Below are 21,511 nucleotides of genomic sequence, written 5' to 3'. Positions count from 1 at the left end.
CCGAAACTGAAAGGGAGCGCATGCGCAGCCCTCTGCCCCGCAGGACGGGGCGGGCACAGCGCATGCGTGCGTGCCCCGCCTCCAACGGCCTCTCTCGCGCGCCCCCTAACGGCCGTTGGCCCACGAGCTTCCCTCCCTCCAGCGCGCGGCGCCTGGCCCCGCCCCGCGCTCTGGGCGAGGAGACCGACTCCACAATTTGCATATTACCCAGCATGCCTTGTTTCTTCAAACCCACACTTTAGCGCAGCCGGGGCCCCATCGCAGTCGGAAAATTAGCTAATTAATGAATCCAAATAATTAACGGCTCGTCGTTTCCTGACGTAACGTAGTTACTTGTCGGTGGGTGAGATCATTTCCGCTCACCGTAACTGCAAGACACACGTCACATATACATCTGACGTCAGGCTCAGTGGACCCGACGGTAATTAGGGTCTCATTAGCATAATTTATTCCTCTCGAGAGGCGCCAATTAGCGATGAGCAAGCGGGGGGCCATGGAGTACAGCCGGGCAGCCGCCCGGCGGAGCAGCTCCAGCGTCAGAGAGGGTAAAGCCCGCCACGCCCACTCCTGGCACAGGCCACGCCCCTCTTGGGTTAGGCCACGCCCCTCGTGGTGTTGGTCACGCCCCTTTCAGCGAAGCCACGCCTCCTTCTGGATAGACCACGCCCGTTTCTGATGTCTCCCCAGGGCCCCTGCTGGGACCCCTAGACCCCAACCCCCGGGTGCCGGTAGAGGACCCAGGAGTCCGGGTGCTCTCCCCTGCCCCCCACGAGTCTCTGGTCTTCTGCTCCCAAGAGGCTCAGCGCGTGCTGAGAGCTCGCCTCCCATGATGCTCTGCGCCCCCTTGGAGTTTCCCTGTGCTCCGCTGCCCGTTGGAGTCCGTGAGGCTCGGGCAGGGAGAGGACTACAACTCCCATGACGCCTTGCGGCAGAGCCCTACGGTGCCCGGAGCCTCGGGTGGCTGCAGAACTACAACTCCCGCCGTGCCCCGCGGCTTCCCATCAGCCCCCGTCCTCCGCGCTTCCCCGGGGCCGCCGCGCCTGGCATGATGGGAGTGGTAGTCCCTGGCCCACCCCGCGCCCCGGGCTCCCAGGGGAGCGGCTCCGGCTGAGAACTACATCCCCCGTGATGCCCCGCGCGCCTGCGCAGTGCGGAGGGGCTCGAGCGGGGCCTGTGCGCGTCGCGCTGCTCTTGTTTGCGGTCGCTGCCGGCCGCCGCCTGCTGCCGACCGGGCGGAGAGCGCGGGGGTGAGTGGGGTCGGGGGTCGGGGGTCGGGCCCTCGTACACAGGAGGAGAGGCGGGCCCGACCCGTCCTGCAAAGGGGGGGCGGAGGGATCGGGCCCTTGTGCAAAGGGGGGGCGGAGGGATCGGGCCCTTGTGCAAAGGGGAGCGGGAGTTCTGGTCCCTCGTGCAAATGAGTGTGGGGTGTCTGGTCCCTCGTGGGAAGCACGGCGGGGGGGGTCTGGGCATCTGCCCCGCTGCAAAGGGGGAGGTGGGTTTTGCCCCCCCCAGTGCATAAGGTGAGGGCGGTGCCGGCCCCTCCCACTGCTGAACAGTCTGTCCCCAGTGCAAAGGGGGCACGTCCGCACCGGGAGAGGGTCCTGTGTTACTGACCCCCTCCCGCACCCCACCCCAGAGCCAGCTGCACCTCCGCACCGGGAGAGGGTCCTGTGTTACTGACCCCCTCCCGCACCCCACCCCAGAGCCAGCTGCACCTCCACACCGGGAGAGGGGTCCCTGTATTAGTGACCCCCTCCCGCACCCCACCCCAGAGCCAGCTGCACCTCCGCACCGGGAGAGGGTCCCTGTATTAGTGACCCCCATCCTGTATCCCACCCCAGATCCAGCTGCACGTCCGCACCGGGAGAGGGGTCCCTGTATTACTGACCCCCATCCCGTGCCCCACCCCAGAGCCAGCTGCATCTCTGCACAAGGAGAGGGGTTCCTGTGTAATTGACCCTGTGTGCCCCACGCCAAAGGACCCCATCTCCGTGCTGCAGATTGGGTCCCTGCCCCGCTCCCAGGGAGGCAGAGCTCAGTGCTGACTGCACTGAAGCTGCTGGGAGCTGCATGCTTGTGGGGCTGAGCCCTGCCCCGCTCATCACACCAGCGACAGGGGGCAGGCTCTGCTGAGGCCTCCTCTCTCCGTAGAGGACGGGAAGATGAGCAGCTCGGAGGAAGTGTCCTGGATTTCCTGGTTCTGTGGCCTGCGAGGGAATGAATTCTTCTGCGAGGTGTGTGGGGGCTGGTGGTTAGTGCAGGGGCTGGGGGCCAGAAATCCTGGGTTCTCCCCGGCGCTGGGAGGGCAGTGGGGGCTGGTGGTTAGAGCAGGGGTGGGAGCCAGGACCCCTGGGTTCTCCCCGGTGCTGGGAGGGCAGTGGGGGCTGGTGGTTAGAGCAGGGGTGGGAGCCAGGACTCCTGGGTTCTCCCTGGCACTGGGAGGCAGTGGGGGCTGGTGGTTAGAGCAGGGGCTGGAAGCCAGGACTCCTGGGTTCTCCCTGGCACTGGGAGGGCAGTGGGGGCTGGTGGTTAGAGCAGGGCTGGGAGCCAGGACTCCTGGGTTCTCCCCGGCGGTGGGAGGCAGTGGGGGCTGGTGGTTAGAGCAGGGCTGGGAGCCAGGACTCCTGGGTTCTCCCCGCCGGTGGGAGGCAGTGGGGGCTGGTGGTTAGAGCAGGGCTGGGAGCCAGGACTCCTGGGTTCTCCCCGGCGGTGGGAGGGCAGTGGAGGCTGGTGGTTAGAGCAGGGGCCGGGAGCCAGGACTCCTGGGTTCTCTCTCGACTGTGGCAGGGAAGTCTAGTGGCGGAGGAACAGCGCATCTGTTCTCCTGGGTTCTCAGCCCATCTCTCCCCGCAGGTGGATGAGGATTACATCCAGGACAAGTTTAACCTGACGGGACTGAACGAGCAGGTCCCCCATTACCGCCAGGCGCTCGACATGATCCTCGACTTGGAGCCAGGTGCCCGGGGGTGGGGGGTGTCCCTGTCTGAGCCCCTGAACCCCTCCACTCCCACTAGGGTCCTTGTCTCCCACCCCTCCCAACAGGCCAGCCCCTTGGGCGCTGGCGGGGGTGGCGTGTCTGAGCCTGACGCGCTTGATAGCTGCCCTGTGCACGACTGGCGGGTCAGGCTGTGTGTGGCACGGCTGTGTGCCTGTGTCTTGCACAAGTATGGTGCACAGGCATGCGTCCATTGTATCACACAATGATTGCGTGCCTTGCACAAGCCTGGGAAGCAGGTGTGTGTGTCCGTGGTGCTGCGTGTGGCTGTGTTGTGGAAACACGGTGGACAGGGCTGCGTTCTTTGCACAGCTGTGTCTTCTGCAAGTGTGGAGGCGGCTGCATTTGTGGCCAACCCGTGCACACGGTACACCTGGCTCTCGGCCCTCGGCCTGCGTTCTCGCACGACTGGGAGGGCCTGCTTTGGGTGTGCCTGGCCTTTGCACGAGGCTGCCTGCCTTTTGCACAGCAGCGATTCGCGTGCAACTGTTCCTTGTGCGAGGAGCCCCCGCTTGTGCGTCTCACGCATGGGAGGATATGACAGCAGCGCACTCTCGGGGCAGCGTCTGCACTCGCCGGCGTGCAATGGTGCGAGAGCTGCGGAGGCGTCTCAGTTGTGTGATAGGCTGAACTCCCTCCCCTGCCTCGTCCTTCCATTCAACACGGCCGTCCAGCCAGAACTGGCGCCTGCTGGCCTGTGGAAGGGGCACCCTGGACAGATGCCCTCTTAATTTTTCCATCAATGTGCGGAATAAATTTTGTGTGTCAAAGCCTGTGCGGCTGCGCACCACCAAAGACACACCCTCTGCTGGCGGGAAGGGGGTTGCGCTTCTGTCAGTCGGGCGGTGCCCAACTCCCCTGGGCAGCTTCCTGTGCACTCAGTTTCCACGGAGCGCTGCCTAGAGTGGCTCTCGGGGGCTGGGCGTTCCCTCCACGCAGCCATAGGAATTAATTCCCGCCAGTCGTTTGGCCTCGGTCAGGAGCTGAGACCGGCTGGACGCCGTGGGGCAGGGCTGTCCCTGGTGCGGCCGCTGTTCCTGGGGGAAGGGGTCTCCCCAGAGCGGCCGCTGTTCCCAGGGTCTCCCCGCATCTGGCTGACACTGCCCCTGCCTTGCAGACGAGGAGCTGGAAGATAATCCCAACCAGAGCGACCTGATCGAGCAGGCGGCAGAGATGCTGTACGGCCTGATCCACGCCCGGTACATCCTCACCAACCGCGGCATCGCCCAGATGGTGAGTGCCAGCCCCGACCCTGTGCCAGCTAGGCCACGCCCCACTCGCCGCCCCCTGGGCTGGGGGGAGCCGGCGCCCCTGGAGGGGACAGGCCCTGTTCCCAGCCCTGTCTCTTATCCTCTCTCTCTCTCTTCGTCCCAGCTGGAGAAGTACCAGCAGGGTGATTTTGGCTACTGCCCTCGTGTCTATTGTGAAAACCAGCCCATGCTGCCCATTGGTAAGTGGGGAGGGGGAGTGGGGCCTAATGGTTAGAACCAGGAGGTTGCGCACTGGGGTGCCTGGGTTCTCTCCCTCACCACGGCAGGGGAGTGGGGCTGGCGGTTAGAATCAGGGAGGGGGGCTTGGAGCCTGGACGCCTGGGTTCGCTCCATGGTTGTGTGAGGGGGAGTGGGACCTGCTGGTTGGAGCTGGGGGAGGGAGCTGGGAGCCTGGACACCTGGGTTCCCTCCCTGCTTGTGTGAGTGGGGCGTGGGGCTTAGTGGTTGGAGCTGGAGGGTGGAGGGAGCTTGGAGCCCGGATGCCTGGGTTCCCTCCCTGCTTGTGTGAGTGGGGAGTGGGGCTTAGTGGTTGGAGCTGGGGGGCAGGGGGAGCTTGGAGCCCGGACGCCTGGGTTCTCTGACCTCTCTCCCTCTTCACAGGCTTGTCAGACATCCCGGGCGAGGCCATGGTCAAGCTGTACTGCCCCAAGTGTATGGACGTCTACACCCCTAAGTCCTCCCGTCACCACCACACGGACGGCGCCTACTTCGGGACCGGCTTCCCCCACATGCTCTTCATGGTGCACCCCGAGTACAGGCCCAAGCGGCCAGCCAATCAGTTCGTCCCCCGGTGAGCCGCTCCCCGCCCCCAGTGGGCAGAGTCCCAGCCCAGCAGGTCGGGGGAGGGAGGAGGTCCAGCTCCAGGTTTTCCTCCTTTCCTGGTGGGCTGGGGCCCAACTCCATTCCAGGGGACTTGGGATCCGCTTCCAGCTCTTCTGTCTCTCCTGGGGGGGGCTGAGTGAGGCAGCCCATTCCAGTGGACTCTGGATCCAGCTCCAGCTGTTCCATCTTCCCGGGACCAGGGAGCTGTACCTAGTAGTCCATTCCAGTGGATCCATCCAGCCCCTACAAGGGACAGTGCCGGAGTTCGTTCCAGCAGGGCAGGTGGATCTGCCTCCGGGTTTTCTCACCCCTCTGAGGCTGCAGTTGGCCCCATTCCCAGGGCTCCGGCTCCAGTACTTCCCCTCCCTGCTGTGATTGCAGCTGGGCTCCATTCCTGGGGTGTGAGAGGATCCGGTTCCAGCTCTTCCTTCTCCCAGGCACAGCTGGGGTGCAGCCGGAGTCCGTGCCAGTGGGAACAGCTGTTCCGGTTCCGGCTTTTTCTCTTCCTGCCAATGGGCGTTCACTCTGGAACCTACTGAGGGGCCCCCGAACACCATCCAGGCACAAACCCCTCCAGGCTGGGGCGGGGCAGGGCAGGGGAAGCCCTGACGTTAACCCTTCTCCTCCCTTTGGCAGGCTCTATGGGTTCAAGATCCACCCCATGGCGTACCAGCTGCAGCTGCAGGCCGCCAGCAACTTCAAGAGCCCCGTGAAAGCCATCCGCTGAGCCCTCGCCCGGACGCCGGGGTCCCCGCTCCTTTCCCACCTCTGTCCCCGGGACAGGGCCGCTTTGGTTTGGGTTCCTGGGGTCCCCTTGGACTGGTCTTACCCCCCGTTTCTCCTCTGGCGTCTGATTTTCCTTCCTGCGGCCGCGGTGTTTAAATATTTCGTTCTCGGGAAAACACGTAAAACTCAAAGTGGGGCGGGGAGCGCGTGACTGTCTCCTTTGTCAGAAGTAGAGTAGGGGGTGAGGGTCGGCGCTGGGAGGGTCCTCATCCCTAGCAGGTAGAGCGGGGGGGGTGGGAGCCAGGACACCTGAGTGCTGGGAGCGCAGTGGGGGCTGGTGGTTAGAGCAGGGGCTGGGAGGGCAGGGGGGGGTGGTGGCTGTCTGCCCTGTTCCTCTTCCCTGAGGCCCACAGCTGGCTGCGCTCCTGGGCCTGACCCTCAGCTGGGGGGCGGGAGCCCTGGGCTGCTCCTTGCAGCTACGTGACAGCCCTGGGCTCAGGCTGTGGGGCACACTACAGGCTGCAGCAGACCAGGGGCCTACGGAGGAGAAGAGGGGGGCTCTTGGGGTCACAGCAGAGGCTCCCCCAGGCATAATGGGGTGCAGGATCCCAGATCCGTCCCTCCATTGCCCCCAGGGGTGGGCAGCTTGTCCAGGGATGGGGGGCGCTGTCTGGGGCAGGCAGACGAGCAACAGGAAAGCCAGCGCCTTCCTCCTGCAGCAGAGAGGGCCTAGGGCCCCCAGCTCCCTGCAGCCCCCCAGCTGCTGGCCTGGGGAACCCCCACCCTCCCTCACCCCCCAGCTGGAGCTGGGCCCTGGTGATGAGGCAGCTGGGGGAGGGGGTCTCTCCTGGTGGCTCCCAGCCCCACACGGCTATGGGGGAGGTTTAGGGCTGGGCCTGAGCTCCTGGCCAGCCAGTGCCCAGCCGGGGGGGGCGGGGGGGGTGGTCCTTGTGGCTCTCTGTGTTCCGCCCCCTGCCTGTTCCCCAGCTGCTGGGCTGGGCCCCTCTGCAAAGCAACCTCCGCAGCCCCTCCTAAGCCAGCCCCTGGCCAGTGCCCAGCCAGGCAGCCCCCAGGAAGGTTCCCGAACACTCGAGGTTCAAAAGAGGCACTTAGATGACCCCGTCACTGCAGAGCAACTCAGTGAATTCTTTGCTTCAGTCTTTATGGCTGAGGGAGGGTCCCTGGAGCCATTCGCCTGTTCTAGTGACACATCTGAGGCATTGTCCCAGCCTGAGGCGGCAGCAGAGGCTGTTTGGGAGCTAATCAACGAACTGAACAGCGACGAGTCACTGGGGCCACCTGGCATTCACCTGAGAGTCCTGGGGGAACTTGGCTGGAGAACTGCAGAACTGTAAACTGGGGTTTGTAACCTCTCCTTTAAACCCGTTTCTGTGCCCAGGACAGCTAATGCGATGCCAATATTTAGAAAGGGCTCTGGCAGCAATCCTGGCAATTACTGACCGGTAGGTCTAATGCCAGTACTGGGCAAATTAGTCAAAACCACAGTAAAGCATAAAATTGTCAGACAGGTAGAATGTAATTAGTTGGGTGAAAGTCAGCAGGGTTTCTGTGAAGGGAAATTCTTACTAATTGATTCAAGCTCTTTGAAGGAGTCAAACTCATGTGGAAAAGGGGGATCTGATAGATGAAAGCCTTTGACGAGGTCCCTCAGCAAAGGCTCTTATGCAGATTAAGTCATTGTGGGAGAAGAGGGGAGATGCTTTCACGGACCGAGCGCTGGTTAAAAAGCAGGAACCAGAGGGCAGGAATAAATGGTAAACGTCCAGGTTGGCAGCTAGTGGCGTTCCAAGGGTCAGCCCTAGGCTGGTCCTGGTCAGCTCGTTCATCACCCCCCTGGAGAAAGGGCTTTACCTGGGAGGTGGCGAAGTTTGCAGACGACCCGAAGCTGCTCTGGAGAGTTCAGACAAACACAGACTGTGATGAACTTCAAAGACCTCACAACACTGAGGCAAGAAAAGAGCCCATGAAATGTAAAGCAACGCACATTGGAAGAAGTAACCTCAGTTATACCCGCAGGGCGCTGGGGGCTAATTTACCTACAACGCCTCAGGAGAGAGACCTCGGAGTCAGCGTGGTCAGGTCTCTGCAAACAGCCCCGCAGTGCGCAGGGGTGGTGAAAAGCAAACACGAGGTCAGGAACCATTAAAGAAGGGACAGAAAATCGGAGAATATTTCACTGCCCCTTCCTGAAACTCTGGTACGGCCACAGCTTGATACTGCATCTGGCTGGGCGCACCCCCTGCAACGGTACTGGGGGGTCAGGGAAGGCTCAGAAAAGGGCCCGTGAAGCGGGGGGGGGCTGGGAGGGGTCCCTGCTGGGGGGATTAGAGGGGGGCAGGTCTCAGCTGAGAGAAGGGGCCGAAGGGGGAGCTGCGAGGTCTGTACAGCTGTGAGGGGGGAGGAGAAGCGAGCAGGCAAAGGGTTGGACTTGGCCCCTGATCCCAGGGCCACCGGGCACCAAGTGAAGCTCGTGGCAGCAGGTTCAAACCTGGCGAATGGCCCCTGGAGCTGGCTGGCAGGAGATGGAGTGTTGCCTGTTGGGCAACTCCGCCTGGGTACCTGGCCTTGGCTGCTGGGGGCTGACAGGATGCTGGGCTGGACAGACCTCTGGTTTAACCCATCGGGCTGTTCTTCAGGGGTTGGGGGCCTCTCCCTTGCACTCACCCCCCCCCTTGCTGAGCCAGGAGAGAACCCAGGAGTCCTGGCTCCCAGCCCCCACTCTACCCCCCAGCACCAGGGAGAGAACCCAGGAGTCCTGGCTCCTGCCCCCCCCCCCGCTCTAACCACCAGCCCCCACTGCCCTCCCAGCACCAGGGAGAACCCAGGAGTCCTGGCTCCCATCCCCCCTGCTCTAACCACCAGCCCCCACTGCCCTTCCAGCACCCAGGAGACAACCCAGGAGTCCTGGCTCCCAGCCCCTGCTCTACCCCCCAGCACCCGGGAGACAACCCAGGAGTCCTGGCTCGCAGCCCGTGCTCTACCCCCCAGCACCCGGGAGAGAACCCAGGAGTCCTGGCTCGCAGCCCCTGCTCTAACCACCAGCCCCCACTGCCCTCCCAGCGCCAGGGAGAACCCAGGAGTTCTGGCTCCCAGCCCCTGCTCTACCCCCCAGCACCCGGGAGAGAACCCAGCAGTCCTGGCTCCCAGCCCCTGCTCTAACCACCAGGCCCCACTGCCCTCCCAGCAACAGAGAGAACCCAGGAGTCCTGGCTCCCAGCCCCTGCTCTAAGCACCAGCCCCCACTGCCCTCCCAGCACCCGGGAGAGAACCCAGGAGTCCTGGCTCCCAGTCCCTGCTCTAAGCACCAGCCCCCACTGCCCTCCCAGCGCCAGGGAGAGCCCAGGAGTCCTGGCTCCCAGCCCCCTCCCCCCCGCTCTAGCCAGCTCCGCAGCAGCGGGCACTGGGGCCATTTGTGACCAGGCAGCAGCTGGAGCCAGTCAGGATCCCCAGTTGGCTGGGGAGAATCCCCTGTGTGCCCCCGCCCCCGAGTGCGGGACCTCCCTGCGTCCCATCAGCCTGGAACCTCCAGCCTTGGGGGCAGTGGGACAAGGGCCGGCCGGGGAGCTCCTCGCCCCCTCGGAGGTTGGGGATCTCCCGGCGCAGCACCACTGGGAAGCAGGCTGGGGCACCGGGCTAAGCCCCCCCAGAAAGAGAACCAGATTCCCCCAGGTTAAAAGTTAATCGCACTTTATTAAGAGGGTGCCAGGCCGGGGGTCCAGGCACTCAAAGCCCAGGGGCCGTTTGCAGGCAGCCAGGACCTGCCGGGGCCCAGGCAGAGACACGTGTGGGGGCGATTACAGCTAAGGGACTCTGCTCCCTGGCCGAGGCAGGGGAGGCCACCGAGCAGCCAGCCAGCTCCAGCGCAAGCCCCTGCTACTTCGTGCGGGGCCCCAGGCGCCAGCCTCAGCCGGACTTTGGGTGGGAAGATCATTTCCAGCTGGGGAGTGGAGCCGGCTTCGGCCCACTAGTCGGATCGCTCCAGAGCGAGGGCGCTGCTGCTGGCGTGACTCAGTTTACCCTACGGGACTTCCATGGAGTCTGGCCGGCAGCCGACCAGCTGGAGCCCCTGCCTTCGCTCTGGTTCTGGTCACAGTCCCGCTCCGGTTCGGCGTCTCCCGGCCATCGAACCACATCTGCGACGCTGCAGCCACCCCGGCCCGCGCTCGCTGCGCCCCCAGATGCCCGCGGGCCTCGTCGAGGTTTCTGCAGTAAAGCCGAGCCCGATGCCCAAGCGGAGAGACGCCGGGGAGTCAGCCCGAGCACCCGACCTGGAACAGCCATGGGCCCGCTCGGTCCTTCACTGGCGCCAACTCCCCCAGCCCCGGCAAAGCTCAGAGAGCCCAGGTCACCGCCGCGCCTGGAGCTCTTCCACGCGGCGGCAGCTGTCGCTTCGGCCTGTGCTACGCACGAGCGTCTGTCCGCGGCCGGCAGCTAACGCAGCAGCTTCTCCGAGAGCGGGCCGGCTGGGAGGAGGTGGATCAGCTCCGCCACGGTCCTCGCCACGTGCCGGCTGCAGGCCCTGGCCACGCGCGCGTCCCACCGGGGCACTCGGATCTCGTACTGGACGTGCCCCTGCAGCTGGAAGACGGAGATCTCGTTCTCCTGCGTGCCGGAGGCGAAGACCAGCAGCGTGGGCCCGCTTTGCAGGGTCAGCCGGGCGTTCTCCTGGATGCAGGCGGGCTCCCGGGAGAACTCGCTCAGCGCCAGGTGGAAACAGGCCCTGAGCTCCGGGGTCAGCCGCCTGCGGGACTCCAGGCGCGTCCGAGCCCGGAGCAGCCACTCGATGCTGAGGGGCTCGGGGAGTGGGGGAGATTTAACCACACAGCCGCCCATGGGTCGTCCCCGGCCTTCGCTGGGGATAATTCAGCCTGCGAAGGAAAGAAATCAGGGTTAGTTCCTCCAGACCTGGGCTGACCCCCATCCCCCGCTCACAAGTGCAATGAGTTCTCCTTGGGTCTCAGCCTAGTTGGTTTTGAGACCTAACTAAACTGGACACTGGGTAGACCCCACCCCTTGTGACAAGGCTACAGCAGAGTCCAGCCTCATCCCCTCTCTCTATTTAGAGGAGGCCAGCGGGTTATTGCCAGGGTGTGGGGAGCCAGGACACCTGGGTTCTGTTATTGCTAGGGGAAGGGACATCTAGGGGACTAGGGCAAAGGGGTGGGGAGTTAGGACTCCTGGTTTGCACCCCCAGGCCTTCCTCTGACTAACGGGGACTTTGAGGGGGTCAGGGGTCCCTGACCCACAGGAAAGTCCATTGGGGCACACTACTGGGGGCCCTCACTGGGCCCAGAGCAGAGACTGTTTTCCCAGCCCCCAAAGGTGGGGATTTCACCCCAAATCCCCTCTGCACATGTCTGGTGTAATGCCAGCAGCCCCAGGGAGCTGCCCCTCCGCAGCAGCCTTGGGCCTGACCCCTCTCCAGGTCAGGATCTTCTCCGCTCCCTTGTCTGGCCCCAAACCCCCACCTGCTCTGTGGGACCCTCCAGTGGTCAGAGAAGAGCCCGAGAGGTCCAGCTACACAGGAGAGCTGCCTGGGGTCTCCCCTTGCAGGGTCACATCTGCACCACCCGACCTGCTGCACTGACCCAGCCCTGGGGCCAGAGCCTCCCCCTGCCCCAGAGATCGACCCCTACGTGGGGCCACGTCCACTCTCAGCTGCTCACAGCACAGAGGGGTCGTGTGCCACAGGTCCTGCAAGGGTGGGACTGGAGAACCTGGACGTCCTGGCTACCTTGTGATGCACCCTCTAACCACCAGCCCCCACTGCCCCCCCAGCGCCAGGGAGAACCCAGGAGTCCTGGCTCCCAGCCCCCTGCTCTAACCACCAGCCCCCACTGCCCCCCAGCACCAGGGAGAACCCAGGAGTCCTGGCTCCCAGCCCTAGCCACCCACCCCCCTTGTCCTCCCAGAGCCAGGAGAGCCCCAGCCCCCAGCTCTAACCCCTAGACCCCACTACCCTTCTAGCAGCAGGGAGCTGAGCCCTGCACCCTACAGCACTCCACCCCTCAGCAGTTCAGGTGCCACAGCCCCATCCCACAGCAAGAGGTGCCCTTGGTTACCAGGGACCACCCCCCCCCCCAGCACTTCTGAGAGCAAATACCCCCCCCGCCCCCCAAGAGGGGAGCAGCAGCACTGCAAGTTCCCAGGGTCACAGCTAGACAGACCCCATAACACCACTCTGCATTTAACCCCTTACCAAAACCTACAGCGGCCCCAGTGACCTCTGCCCACCTAGCCCTAGTAGGGGGAGTAGCTCCCTGGTCTCCTTTTATAGGCAAGTGGCTCCCAAGGCAGGCTGGGAGCTGGCCGCTAGGGACGCTGGGAGTTGAAGTTTCTTAGCCCCTTTGCAAAGAAAGGTCCCTTTCTGATTGGCCAGGGGGGAAAGGGGGTGGGGCCTGGATTCATCATTCCGGGCCCCCCCACCCGCGCCCCCGGGGCACTGCTGTGATTGGCTGAGCCCTCCAACCCAGCTGGGCTCAAATTGCCCTGGCCATGCCCCTCTGCTCTCTGATTGGTCAGTTCTTAGGGGCGGTGGGGTTGTCCCAGCTATTTAAAGCTCAGGGCTGGGCTGAGTCCCTCACTGTTTCCAGCTGGTTGGGTCCTTGGGGGTCTCTGGAGGTGCTGTCATGGAGTGTGTGAGTTGGGGGGCAGCTAGGGTCTGGGGGTGGGGTGGGGGTAGGAAGGTCTTTGGGGTGTCTGTAATTCTGCTGGTAGCTGCTTGCTCTGCCCTGTGTGTGGCCTGCTGTCTGAGCCCTGTTTGGGAGGCTGTGAGCCCCATGGGGGGGTGTTGGGGGCAGATATGGGGGAGTCACAGATGTAATCTACACCCCCTTATGCAAGTCCTACGAAGTCCCTGGTCTGGAGATCCCCTTCCTGCTCTGGGGGTGGGGGCAGTACTGCAGGGCTCACCTCTTCTCTCCCCTCCCCGCCCCAGGGGATGGTCCTGACCCACCTGAACGTCCAGCCTGGTGAGTGCATTGTGGTGAAGGGGACGGTGCTGCCAGATGCTAAGAGGTGAGCCTAGCTGCAGGGGGGAAGGGGATCCCCCTCTTAGGTTGCAGTCTGGGGGTCTCTCTGCTCCTCCTAGCAGTGTGGGGGCAGGGCACCATAGCCCGGGGCTCTGCCCCACAAGGGGGGAGCATCTCCTGGCTGGGTCACCCCCTAAGTTCTCTAGGGACCCCCAGGACTTGGGTCTGACCCTGCAGTGGGAGCCATTGGAATGGGGAGACCAGCTCCCATTCCCTGCAGCTGGTTCTCCCCTGTATGGGGTGAGCCCCACAGAGGGAGGGGGAGCTGGGCTGCAGGGAACCTTTGCCCCTCTCCTGCAACCCAGCCCAAAGGATGCTGGGAAAGCCAGGCACTGCCTGGTGCATTGTGGGAAGCTTCTAGAGGATGCCCACAGGTGACCCTGCTGCAGAGGATGCTGGGAGATTTCCCCCCAAGGCCCCAGAGCTGTGGCTTTGCCCTGGGGGTTCTGGGAGCCTGGGCTGGGGGTAACAGGGGAGGTGCTGGGAAGTATCCCACAATGCACGGGACAGGGCATTCTGGGAAACTCTGCTGGTGATGGGGAATTTCCCATCATGCTCTGCATGGCTGGAGGCATCTTCCAGGGTCAGGCCTGGGCAGCTGCCCTGTCTGGGGGGGGGGGGGGGGGGGCAGGGTCTGAGCCTCTTCTTCCCCCCCCCCCCCCCCCCCGCCCTAGGTTTGCCCTGAACATGGGCAAGACCAGCTCGGAGCTGGCCCTGCACTTCAACCCCCGCTTCGAGAGCCACGGGGACACCGCCGTCATCGTCTGCAACTCGCTGGCGGCCGGCGAGTGGGGGCAGGAGCAGCGGGAGCCCCACTTTCCCTTCCAGCCGGGGCAGGATGCCAAGGTGAGTAGGGAGGGGTGTGGCACTGTCCTGGGGGAAGAGCGCAGCCCTGAGCCCCTCTCGGGCCAGGGCCCTGCTGAGGGGAAGGTCCCAGGGCTCTGCTGGGGGCGGGGGTCCCACGTTTCAGGGGCCAGACTCCTCCCCCTCTCTGGGGCAGGAAACTTGCGGCTCTTTGCTGGGGAACAGCTCAGGGCACTGTCTGGGGAAGACCACAACCTCCATCTCTGGGCGGGGGCTGGGGTGGTACTTGAGCCCTGGGGGCAGGTGTCTCAGACTCCGCCTCTCCCCCCAGGTGTGTGTCTCCTTCGATGCCCAGGAGCTGATGGTGACGCTGCCGGGGGAGCAGCAGATCCTGTTCCCCAACCGGCTGGGGCTGGAGGCCATCGGCTTCTTCTCCGTGGAGGGAGACTTCAGGGTCAAGTCCATCAAGTTCAAGTAGCCCCGCCCCCTCCCCGCTGGCCACGCCCCCTCCCTGGGGAGCTGGAAGCTTACCAATAAACTCTGCTCAGCTCATCACCTGCGCTGTCTCGGGCTGGTCTCTCTTGTGGGGGCTGGGGTGTTGCCCCACTCTGGGCTGGGGTTCTCCAGGGGCTGTAGATGCCTCCAGGGGTCTAAGGATGTGACAGTGGGGTGGTGCTGCTGGGCTGGGGAGCAGGATGCCTGGGTTCTCTCCCTGCAGAGGGGAAGACAGACAATTTCATTGCCCAGCTGCACTGGGGGGGTTGCTGGGCTCTGCTCCCCCCATGGGCTGATCTCCCCGCAGGCTGTCTGGCCGGCTGCCCTCGGCGGAGACCCCCTGCTCCGTGGTGGGGAGGTGCCTTTAGCAGGGATGCTGCGGTGCTGGGCTATGGGTCCCCTCAAAGCAGCTGGGGGGGTGGTAAGTTGGCAGTGGGGGGAGGAGTAAGGGCAAATTCCCCCCCCCCCCCCAACCTGGTCTAGTGCATCCAGGAGGCCTTGGGTCCCCTGGGGGGTGGGATAGGCTGATGCCTTATGGAATGTGGGCTCCTAGGCCTCAGTCCAGTTTAATGCCCAAACAGCCCCACCAGCGACCTAGGAGGTCGAACCCGCCAGCTGCCCCTCTGTGGCCAGAGGCCTGAGTAAAACACAGTGGAGGGGGGGGCCCTGCCAGGAAAGGGCTGGGATGGAGCTTCCAGAAGCAAGGGGCTGCCCAAGGGTGTAGCTGTCCCAGCCCTGAGCCTGCTGCCTCCAGGCCTCCCTTGGAGGCTGGGTCAGGGGCTGACAGTCCCCCCTCATGTGCGAGGGAGCCTCTCGGGTCAGCCGGGCTCTGCCCCCGCAGGAGGAGGCGGCACAGGGCCTGCCGGGCTCCTGGCAGCGCCCCCAGACTAGCACCCCATGCTCTGTGCCAGGACAGCCTGAGGGGGCGCTGGGTACGCCTGGTCCTGGTGTGGCTGAGTAAAGCGTCGGCATCAGTGCCGTGGAGGAGACGCATGGTGTGCGTGTGCCCCGCCGTGGGGCTGAGCGCAGGGGGCTGGGGCCGCTGCGTGCGATGGTGGGACCAGGCTCAGGGGACGCTGGCTCTGTCTGCCTCTCCTGGTCTCCGTCCAGGGCCCCAGGTGGACCCCCCCCCCCCCCCCGCCCTTGCTGCCTGTCCCTGTTTGTCTGCTGCTGTTCCCAGTTCCTCCAGCTCCAGGCCTCTTACTGGCATCAGCTACTGTCATGCTGGCTGTGGTCTTCTCCCAAGGGTGCCCTGCCCTCCGCTGCCAAGGGAGAGCTGCGGTCTTCCCCGAGGGTGCCCCTCTGTGATGGGGTTCAGGGTCCCCCTGCTCTGCACCCTGTCCGCTGGCAGGAGTGACTCTCACTCAGCAGGTACAACAGGAGGTTCATTAGGCAACAGATGCCCAGTTTCTCACAGAAGCGTCAGTGCAGCAGCCAGAGACAGTCCTTCCACCCCGTCCTGGGGAGAGGACCCCGAGGGGGGCCCCTCTGGGGTGTAGCTTCCCCCCTCCTCCGGCTGGCTCCTTCCAGCTCCCTCTTCCCCCAGCCTCTAACTGCTGCCCCAGAATCAAAAACCAGCTCGGCTCCTCCCTGCTCTTTGCTCAGGGCAGAGGTGTTACCTGCCAGGTGTAGCCCCAGGGTCATCCTTAGCCACTGGGAGCTGCTCTGCTTGTCTCTCACATCCAGCCTGAGTCTCTCAATGCACCACACCCTCCATGCTCCAGAGTGGAGGGAAGGGCGGATGCTACCGGGGGGGTGGGGGGGGAGACCTGCCTACCAGCTGGGTCCCCTCCCCCCATTCCTCAGTTTCCAGGGTCCCAGCCCCCACTACCATGGAATCTCCCTCCTAAGCGTCACTGGTAAACTGTTCGCTCGCGTCATCCTTGGCAGACTCCAGAAGGTTGCTGAGCGGGTGCACCCCGAATCGCAGTGCGGATTCCGCGCAGAGAGGTCTACCATTGACATGGTCTTCTCTCTGAGGCAGCTGCAGGAGAAGTGCAGGGAGCAGAGAGAGCCACTCTACATGGCCTTCATCAACCTGACCAAGGCCTTTGACTTGGTCAGCAGGGACGGTTTGTTCAAACTGCTCCACAAGATAGACTGTCCTCCACGGTTACTCACGATGATCCAGTCGTTCCACGAAGACATGAGAGGAACCATCCAATCTGACGGCGCATTATCGGATGCTTTCAGAATCAGGAGCGGCGGCAAACAAGGATGCGTGCTTGCTCCGACGTTGTTCGGGATCTTCTTCGCACTCCTCCTGAAGCCTTTGGATCTTCAACAGAGGGCATCTTGCTGCACACAAGATCGGATGGGGAAACTGTTTAATCTTGCAAGGCTGAGAGCTAAGTCTAAGGTGCAGGAAGTCCTCATCAGAGAGATGCTGTTCGCGGACGATGCTGCTGTGGTGTCACACACAGAAGACCAGCTTCAAAAAGTGCTGGATCAGTTCTCCAAAGCGTGCAAGGACTCTGGGTTACCATCAGCCTAAAGAAGACGAACGTACTCGGTCAGGATGTTGCTGAATCCCCATCAATCAGCACTGACAACTATACGTTAGAGGTCGTCCACGAGTTCGTTTACCTCGGGTCCACCATCACTGACACCCTGTCGTTGGACACTGAGCTAAACAGGAGGATCGGAAAAGCGGCCACAACTCTGTCCAGACTCAGCAAGAGGAGTGTGGAATAACAACAAGCTGTACACTCACACCACAATACAAGTCTACAGAGCCTGCATCCTCAGCACCCTCCTTTGTGGCAGCGAGACTTGGACCCTGTACACCCGCCAGGAAAAGAGGCTGAACGTCTTCCACTTGTGCTGCCTCAGGCGCATCCTTGGAATATCATGGAAGGACAGAGTGACCAACACCGCCGTCCTCGAGCAAGCTGGAATCCCAACCATGCACACCCTCCTCAGGCAGCGTCAGCTCCGCTGGCTTGGCCACGTCCACAGGATGAACGATGGAAGGATTCCAAAAGACATCCTGTATGGTGAGCTAGCCCCTGGCAAAAGACCCCCCCGGACGCCCCCAGTTGCGTTACAAAGATGTCTGCAAGAGAGACCTCAGAGGTAGACATCGAGCTGGACAGTTGAGGAACTAGCAGATGGAGGCAGGGGTTACACAAGGGCCTTCAGAAGGGCGAGTTGAAGATCAGACAGCTAGCAGAGGAGAAGCGAGCGCACAGAAAGCACACTAAGGACTTGCCAGACACCCACCACATCTGCAAGAGATGCAGCAAGGACCGTCACTCTCTTGTGGGCCTTTATAGTCACAATAGACGCTGTAAATGAAGTCCTCAGTTGAAACTTTAAAGGGCGCAATCCATCGTCTGGGCAGACTGAAGGATGCCCACTCTAGCCCCCACACCCTCCCGTTTGTCCCCTTCCCAGGTCACCTGCCCCCCCTGCGCGGCAGCCGGCTGGCTCTCAGAGGGGGACCACCCCCCCAGTGGCTGAGTAGCTAAATGCTCCCACCCCATTAGATCTGTACGTAGGGAACCTGAGGCACAGCTGGAACTTGTGCAACGTCGTGAGCAAATCCCCACGTTCTCAGGGGCAGTGACTGGGGCATGAGTAAGGAGCGGGGGCTCTGTGTTTGGAGCCCAGAGCAAGGGGGCAGGCTTGTGGGGCAGCCGGGGGGTCTGTTCTGAGTGGCCCCAGCACCATATTCAAACCCGTGGCCCCCCCCCATGGCTGAGGGACCCCATATGGCATAGCCAGCCCCTCATCTCCCCCCCCCCCCCCCCTCCACTGCCTACCCTGAGATCCCTGGCTCCTGCTGCTGCTATGGGGCCAGTCCCCCTCCTAGCCCGCAGGCAGCCCCCTTCACTTACACACCACTCCCCCATTTCAGTGTGGCCCCTCTGAGATGGCGACTGTCTTGAGGCCCCGCACCCTGGTATTTCCTGCCCGCAGTGGGGCTCCTGGCTGGGCTGGGAAATGGCCCCCGGCACCCCTCACTCCTGGCCCGCTGCCCCCCAGGGCTCCCTGCACAGGGACTGGCCCCCAGGGACAGAGGACACCCAGGGCACCTGGTGCCTCCTGTCTTGTGGGGAATTCACACAACTGACGAGGAGAACGTCTTCGGTCTGGGAACGGAGAAACGTGACATCCTGGGGCCAGAAGTTCAGAATTGGGAGAACTAAAGTTAGTGAGAAACCGTCCCTGGGAGCTGTAAAGTGCCTCTGTTAACCACAACGAAACCGGCCTGATAAACCCACATGTTTTGCCGCCTTTTCATTTTCCCGCAGGATTTTCTCATCCCTATTAATGACAGCAAAGAGAGTCGATTTCTAGCGGTGTGGCTGTAGACGGAGAGAGGGAGCTTCCCTTGCCTGGAGACTTTTAAATGAAAAATTGTCTTGCTGGAGGCTTTTAACTAATGGATAAATTTTACTAATTCTAGATTTTTTTTTTTCCCCCCCCCCCCTCCCACAAATTGATGTATTCTTCAGCCACCTTAAAAATATGATCATTGTCTTTTTTTGGATGGTTTCTGGCTACAGCGTGACTGAAATTTTCCGAAGAGCAGTCTCTCTATCAATGCAAAAATTGTCATTTTCCATTTATAAAAATCTAGAAATAAATGTTTGACATCTATTTAAAGAAATGCCTACGGGGGCTTCTCTAGTGACCTTTTAAAATAGAAAAGTTGTCGTGTTTAAAGGACAAATGGGAGCACAACCTCTCCCCTAGAATTTTACCAGAAATAAATGTTTTTTTTTTCATAAATCGGTTGTTTTAATTCAGAGAATCTTTGTGTATAAATACCAGCTGTGCCACCGTTTAACTCTCTTCTCCAAAACCCATTACCAGCTCTTCTGCTTCCAACAAGAAGAATAAAAGTCAAGTAGCAGCAAAAATATTTCTGCACAAAGAGCTTATTTTGCAAGTGGGGAAGACAGCGTCTCCTTTAATGAACCTGTGAGGCTGTAAAATTAAAAACAGACCAAACCAACCACCCTTTCCCCGCAAAGCACAACTGGCCTGAGGGTCTTAGTGGGGTGGTGTGTGGCAGGGGGGCTCACAGAAGGAGGGGGGCTCCTGCTGGGGTAACCTGGGGCCCAGGTGACACCTCTGGGCTGCAGACAAAGGGGGAGGTGGAGCCTGAGGAGTTTGAATTGGAACTGGGAGTTGGAAGCAGTGAGTCTGGGCTGAGGGAGAGAGAGACAAAGGAGGGGGCCAGGCCCCAGTTCCGGGGGCCCCTCGGGGCCTCCTTTCCCCAGCATGGATGGGACTGGCTGTCTCTGCCTGCTGTACTGATCCCTCTGTACGACGCTGTGTCCTGTCGGCTCATAAACCCGCTGTTCTCCTGCCAGTGAGAGTCTCTCCTGCCTGGGGACAGGGGCAGAGCCTGGGGACCCTGAGCCCCATCACACTGGTGGCAGAGGTGGGATGTTCTGAACCACAAGGATGGAGCATCCAGCTGTAAGTGACCGGGGTGCAGGAGGAAGAAGGGGGGCCAGTGAGACCCAGGTGTGCCAATGGGCAGTGAGGTGCAGCTCCCCAAGCCGGAGGGGCCTGTGGCCGAACCAAAGCACCTGGGATCGTGGTCCTTGAGAGGGGGTGTCCCACCCGAGGAGGGGGGTTACTCCTGGGAGTCAGTTGGAGTCGGTCCCAGAGGGCAGAGGGGCCGAGGGCCCAACCCCAGGGACAAGTGACCCGCGAGGAGGCTGACGCTGAATGAGTTCATCCCAAGGCAGTGTGGTTGTGGTCCTTGAGAGCGGGTGTCACAGCGAAGAAGGGGTTCCTCTGGGAGTCTGTTGGAGTTGGTCTCAGAGAGCGGAGGGGCCTATGGCCTAACCCTGGGGGGCTTGTGACCCTCAAGGAGTCTGGCACACTGAAGGAATCGTGGGGTGCAGAGGGCATTGGCCTGTGAGCCTGCAGCCACGCTCAGCAACTCCCCTGTGAAGCAGCAGCACCTGGAAACTGAATGGAGATTAAAGAAGCTGGACAAGGCAGCGTGGATGTGCAGTGGCAGAGCTGAGGGTTAAGGAAACTCCTGCAGAGGTGAGCCCGGATCGGGGCAGGGAACCCTGGACTGCCTGGAGCTCTGAACCGAGGGGCCTGCCGCAGCTCAAGGAGGGAAGGGGCGATTCCAGCCCATCGTCTACTAGTGGCCAAGACAGACCCGTGAAGAGTTTTCCAGGCCTGGGCCGAGGAAGGTGCCTGTGTGTCTGTGCAGGAAAGCAGCTGATCCACTGGGAATGGCAAGTTGTCTGTGAGAGAAGCTGCTCCACCTTCTGTGTGTGTGTGAGACCAGCCGGGGGGCTGGGACAAAGGAGAGAGTGTCCCCCATTGTCTGTCTGTGTTGAACAGCAGCAGCGGCCTGGGGAGAGAGCAGAGCCTGCGTTTGGAAAAGGTGCCAATGAGGAAACTAGCCCATTGTCTGAGGAGGATGGTGGCTGGAGAGGGAACCACCAGGAAAGAGCATTCCAGGTGTGACTCTGAATCCAGCCATGGGGGTGTGATGGAGGGGGGGCGGTGCAAATGCGAGACTCAGGCTAGATATGAGAAACAAGCAGAGCAGCTCCCAGTGGCTAAGGATGACCCTGGGGCTACACCTGGCAGGTAACACCTCTGCCCTGAGCAAAGAGGAGGGAGGAGCCGAGCTGGGTTTGAATCGGGGGCGGCAGTTAGAGGCTGGGGGAGAGGGAGCTGGAAGGCGCCAGCCGGAGGAGGGGGAAGCTACACCCCAGAGGGGCCCCCCTCGGGCTCCTCTCCCCAGGACGGGTTGGAAGGACTGTCTCTGGCTGCTGCGGTGTCGCTTCTGTGAGAAACTGGGCATCTGTTGCCTCATGAACCTCCTGTTGTACCTGCTGAGTGAGAGTCTCTCCTGCCAGCGGACGGGTGCAGTGCAGGGGGACCCCGAACCCCATCACAGGGGGCTGGAGCAGAGGAAATGGCTCTGGGATGGGCAGTGGTGTCCCTGCTAAGGACGCTGGTCCTTGGTGCAAGAAAAGTGCTTCTGCTTCTGGGGAAGTGAATCCTTTGCCTGAGCCTGTGGGGGCTCAAGATGGGCCAAGATCCCAGAGCTGGAGCTGAGGGCAGCTGAAGCCCAGATGGGAAGTGGGCCTACCTCTGTGTCTCTCAGGGGGGATGATGCTTTAACTCGGTCTGATCCAGTTAGTATCATCAGGGAATCCCAGAGAGCAGATGATTCTGGTCCTTGTTCTTTGCCTGATGCTGAGGTGTTCCTGGGAGGGGGTGAGAGGACTCTGTCCTACCAGAGTCATCCTCCAGCCAGGACACAGGAAGAGCAGACGGGCAATGGAGTTATGCTGCCTGATGAAGATAAAGGAGCTGGTAGCAGAAGGGAGGAAAGGGACCCTGACCTTCTG

General features: G+C 62.2%; 2 protein-coding genes across 2 annotated transcripts; both read left to right on the top strand.

Moving 5' to 3' along the window:
- Positions 1-1,140: 1,140 nt before the first annotated feature.
- CSNK2B (casein kinase 2 beta) lies at positions 1,141-6,009 on the top strand. Its single transcript, XM_075017702.1, has 7 exons — positions 1,141-1,247; positions 2,152-2,234; positions 2,854-2,956; positions 4,113-4,228; positions 4,370-4,445; positions 4,867-5,056; positions 5,725-6,009. The coding sequence occupies exons 2-7, from the start codon at positions 2,163-2,165 to the stop codon at positions 5,813-5,815; spliced, it is 648 nt and encodes a 215-aa protein (XP_074873803.1). The 5' UTR covers positions 1,141-1,247; positions 2,152-2,162; the 3' UTR covers positions 5,816-6,009.
- Positions 6,010-12,437: 6,428 nt separating this feature from the next.
- On the top strand, positions 12,438-14,203 carry LOC142025163 (16 kDa beta-galactoside-binding lectin-like). Its single transcript, XM_075017717.1, has 4 exons — positions 12,438-12,473; positions 12,773-12,852; positions 13,541-13,712; positions 14,002-14,203. Exons 1-4 carry the CDS (start codon positions 12,465-12,467, stop codon positions 14,146-14,148), a joined length of 408 nt encoding a protein of 135 aa, XP_074873818.1. The 5' UTR covers positions 12,438-12,464; the 3' UTR covers positions 14,149-14,203.
- The last annotated feature ends 7,308 nt before the right edge of the window (positions 14,204-21,511 follow it).

The sequence above is a fragment of the Carettochelys insculpta genome, chromosome 22 (genome assembly GCF_033958435.1).
Source record: "Carettochelys insculpta isolate YL-2023 chromosome 22, ASM3395843v1, whole genome shotgun sequence".
Taxonomy (NCBI): Eukaryota; Metazoa; Chordata; order Testudines; family Carettochelyidae; genus Carettochelys; species Carettochelys insculpta.
Note: the sequence above shows the minus strand (reverse complement) of the source record. Positions and strands in the feature narration are given on the sequence as shown.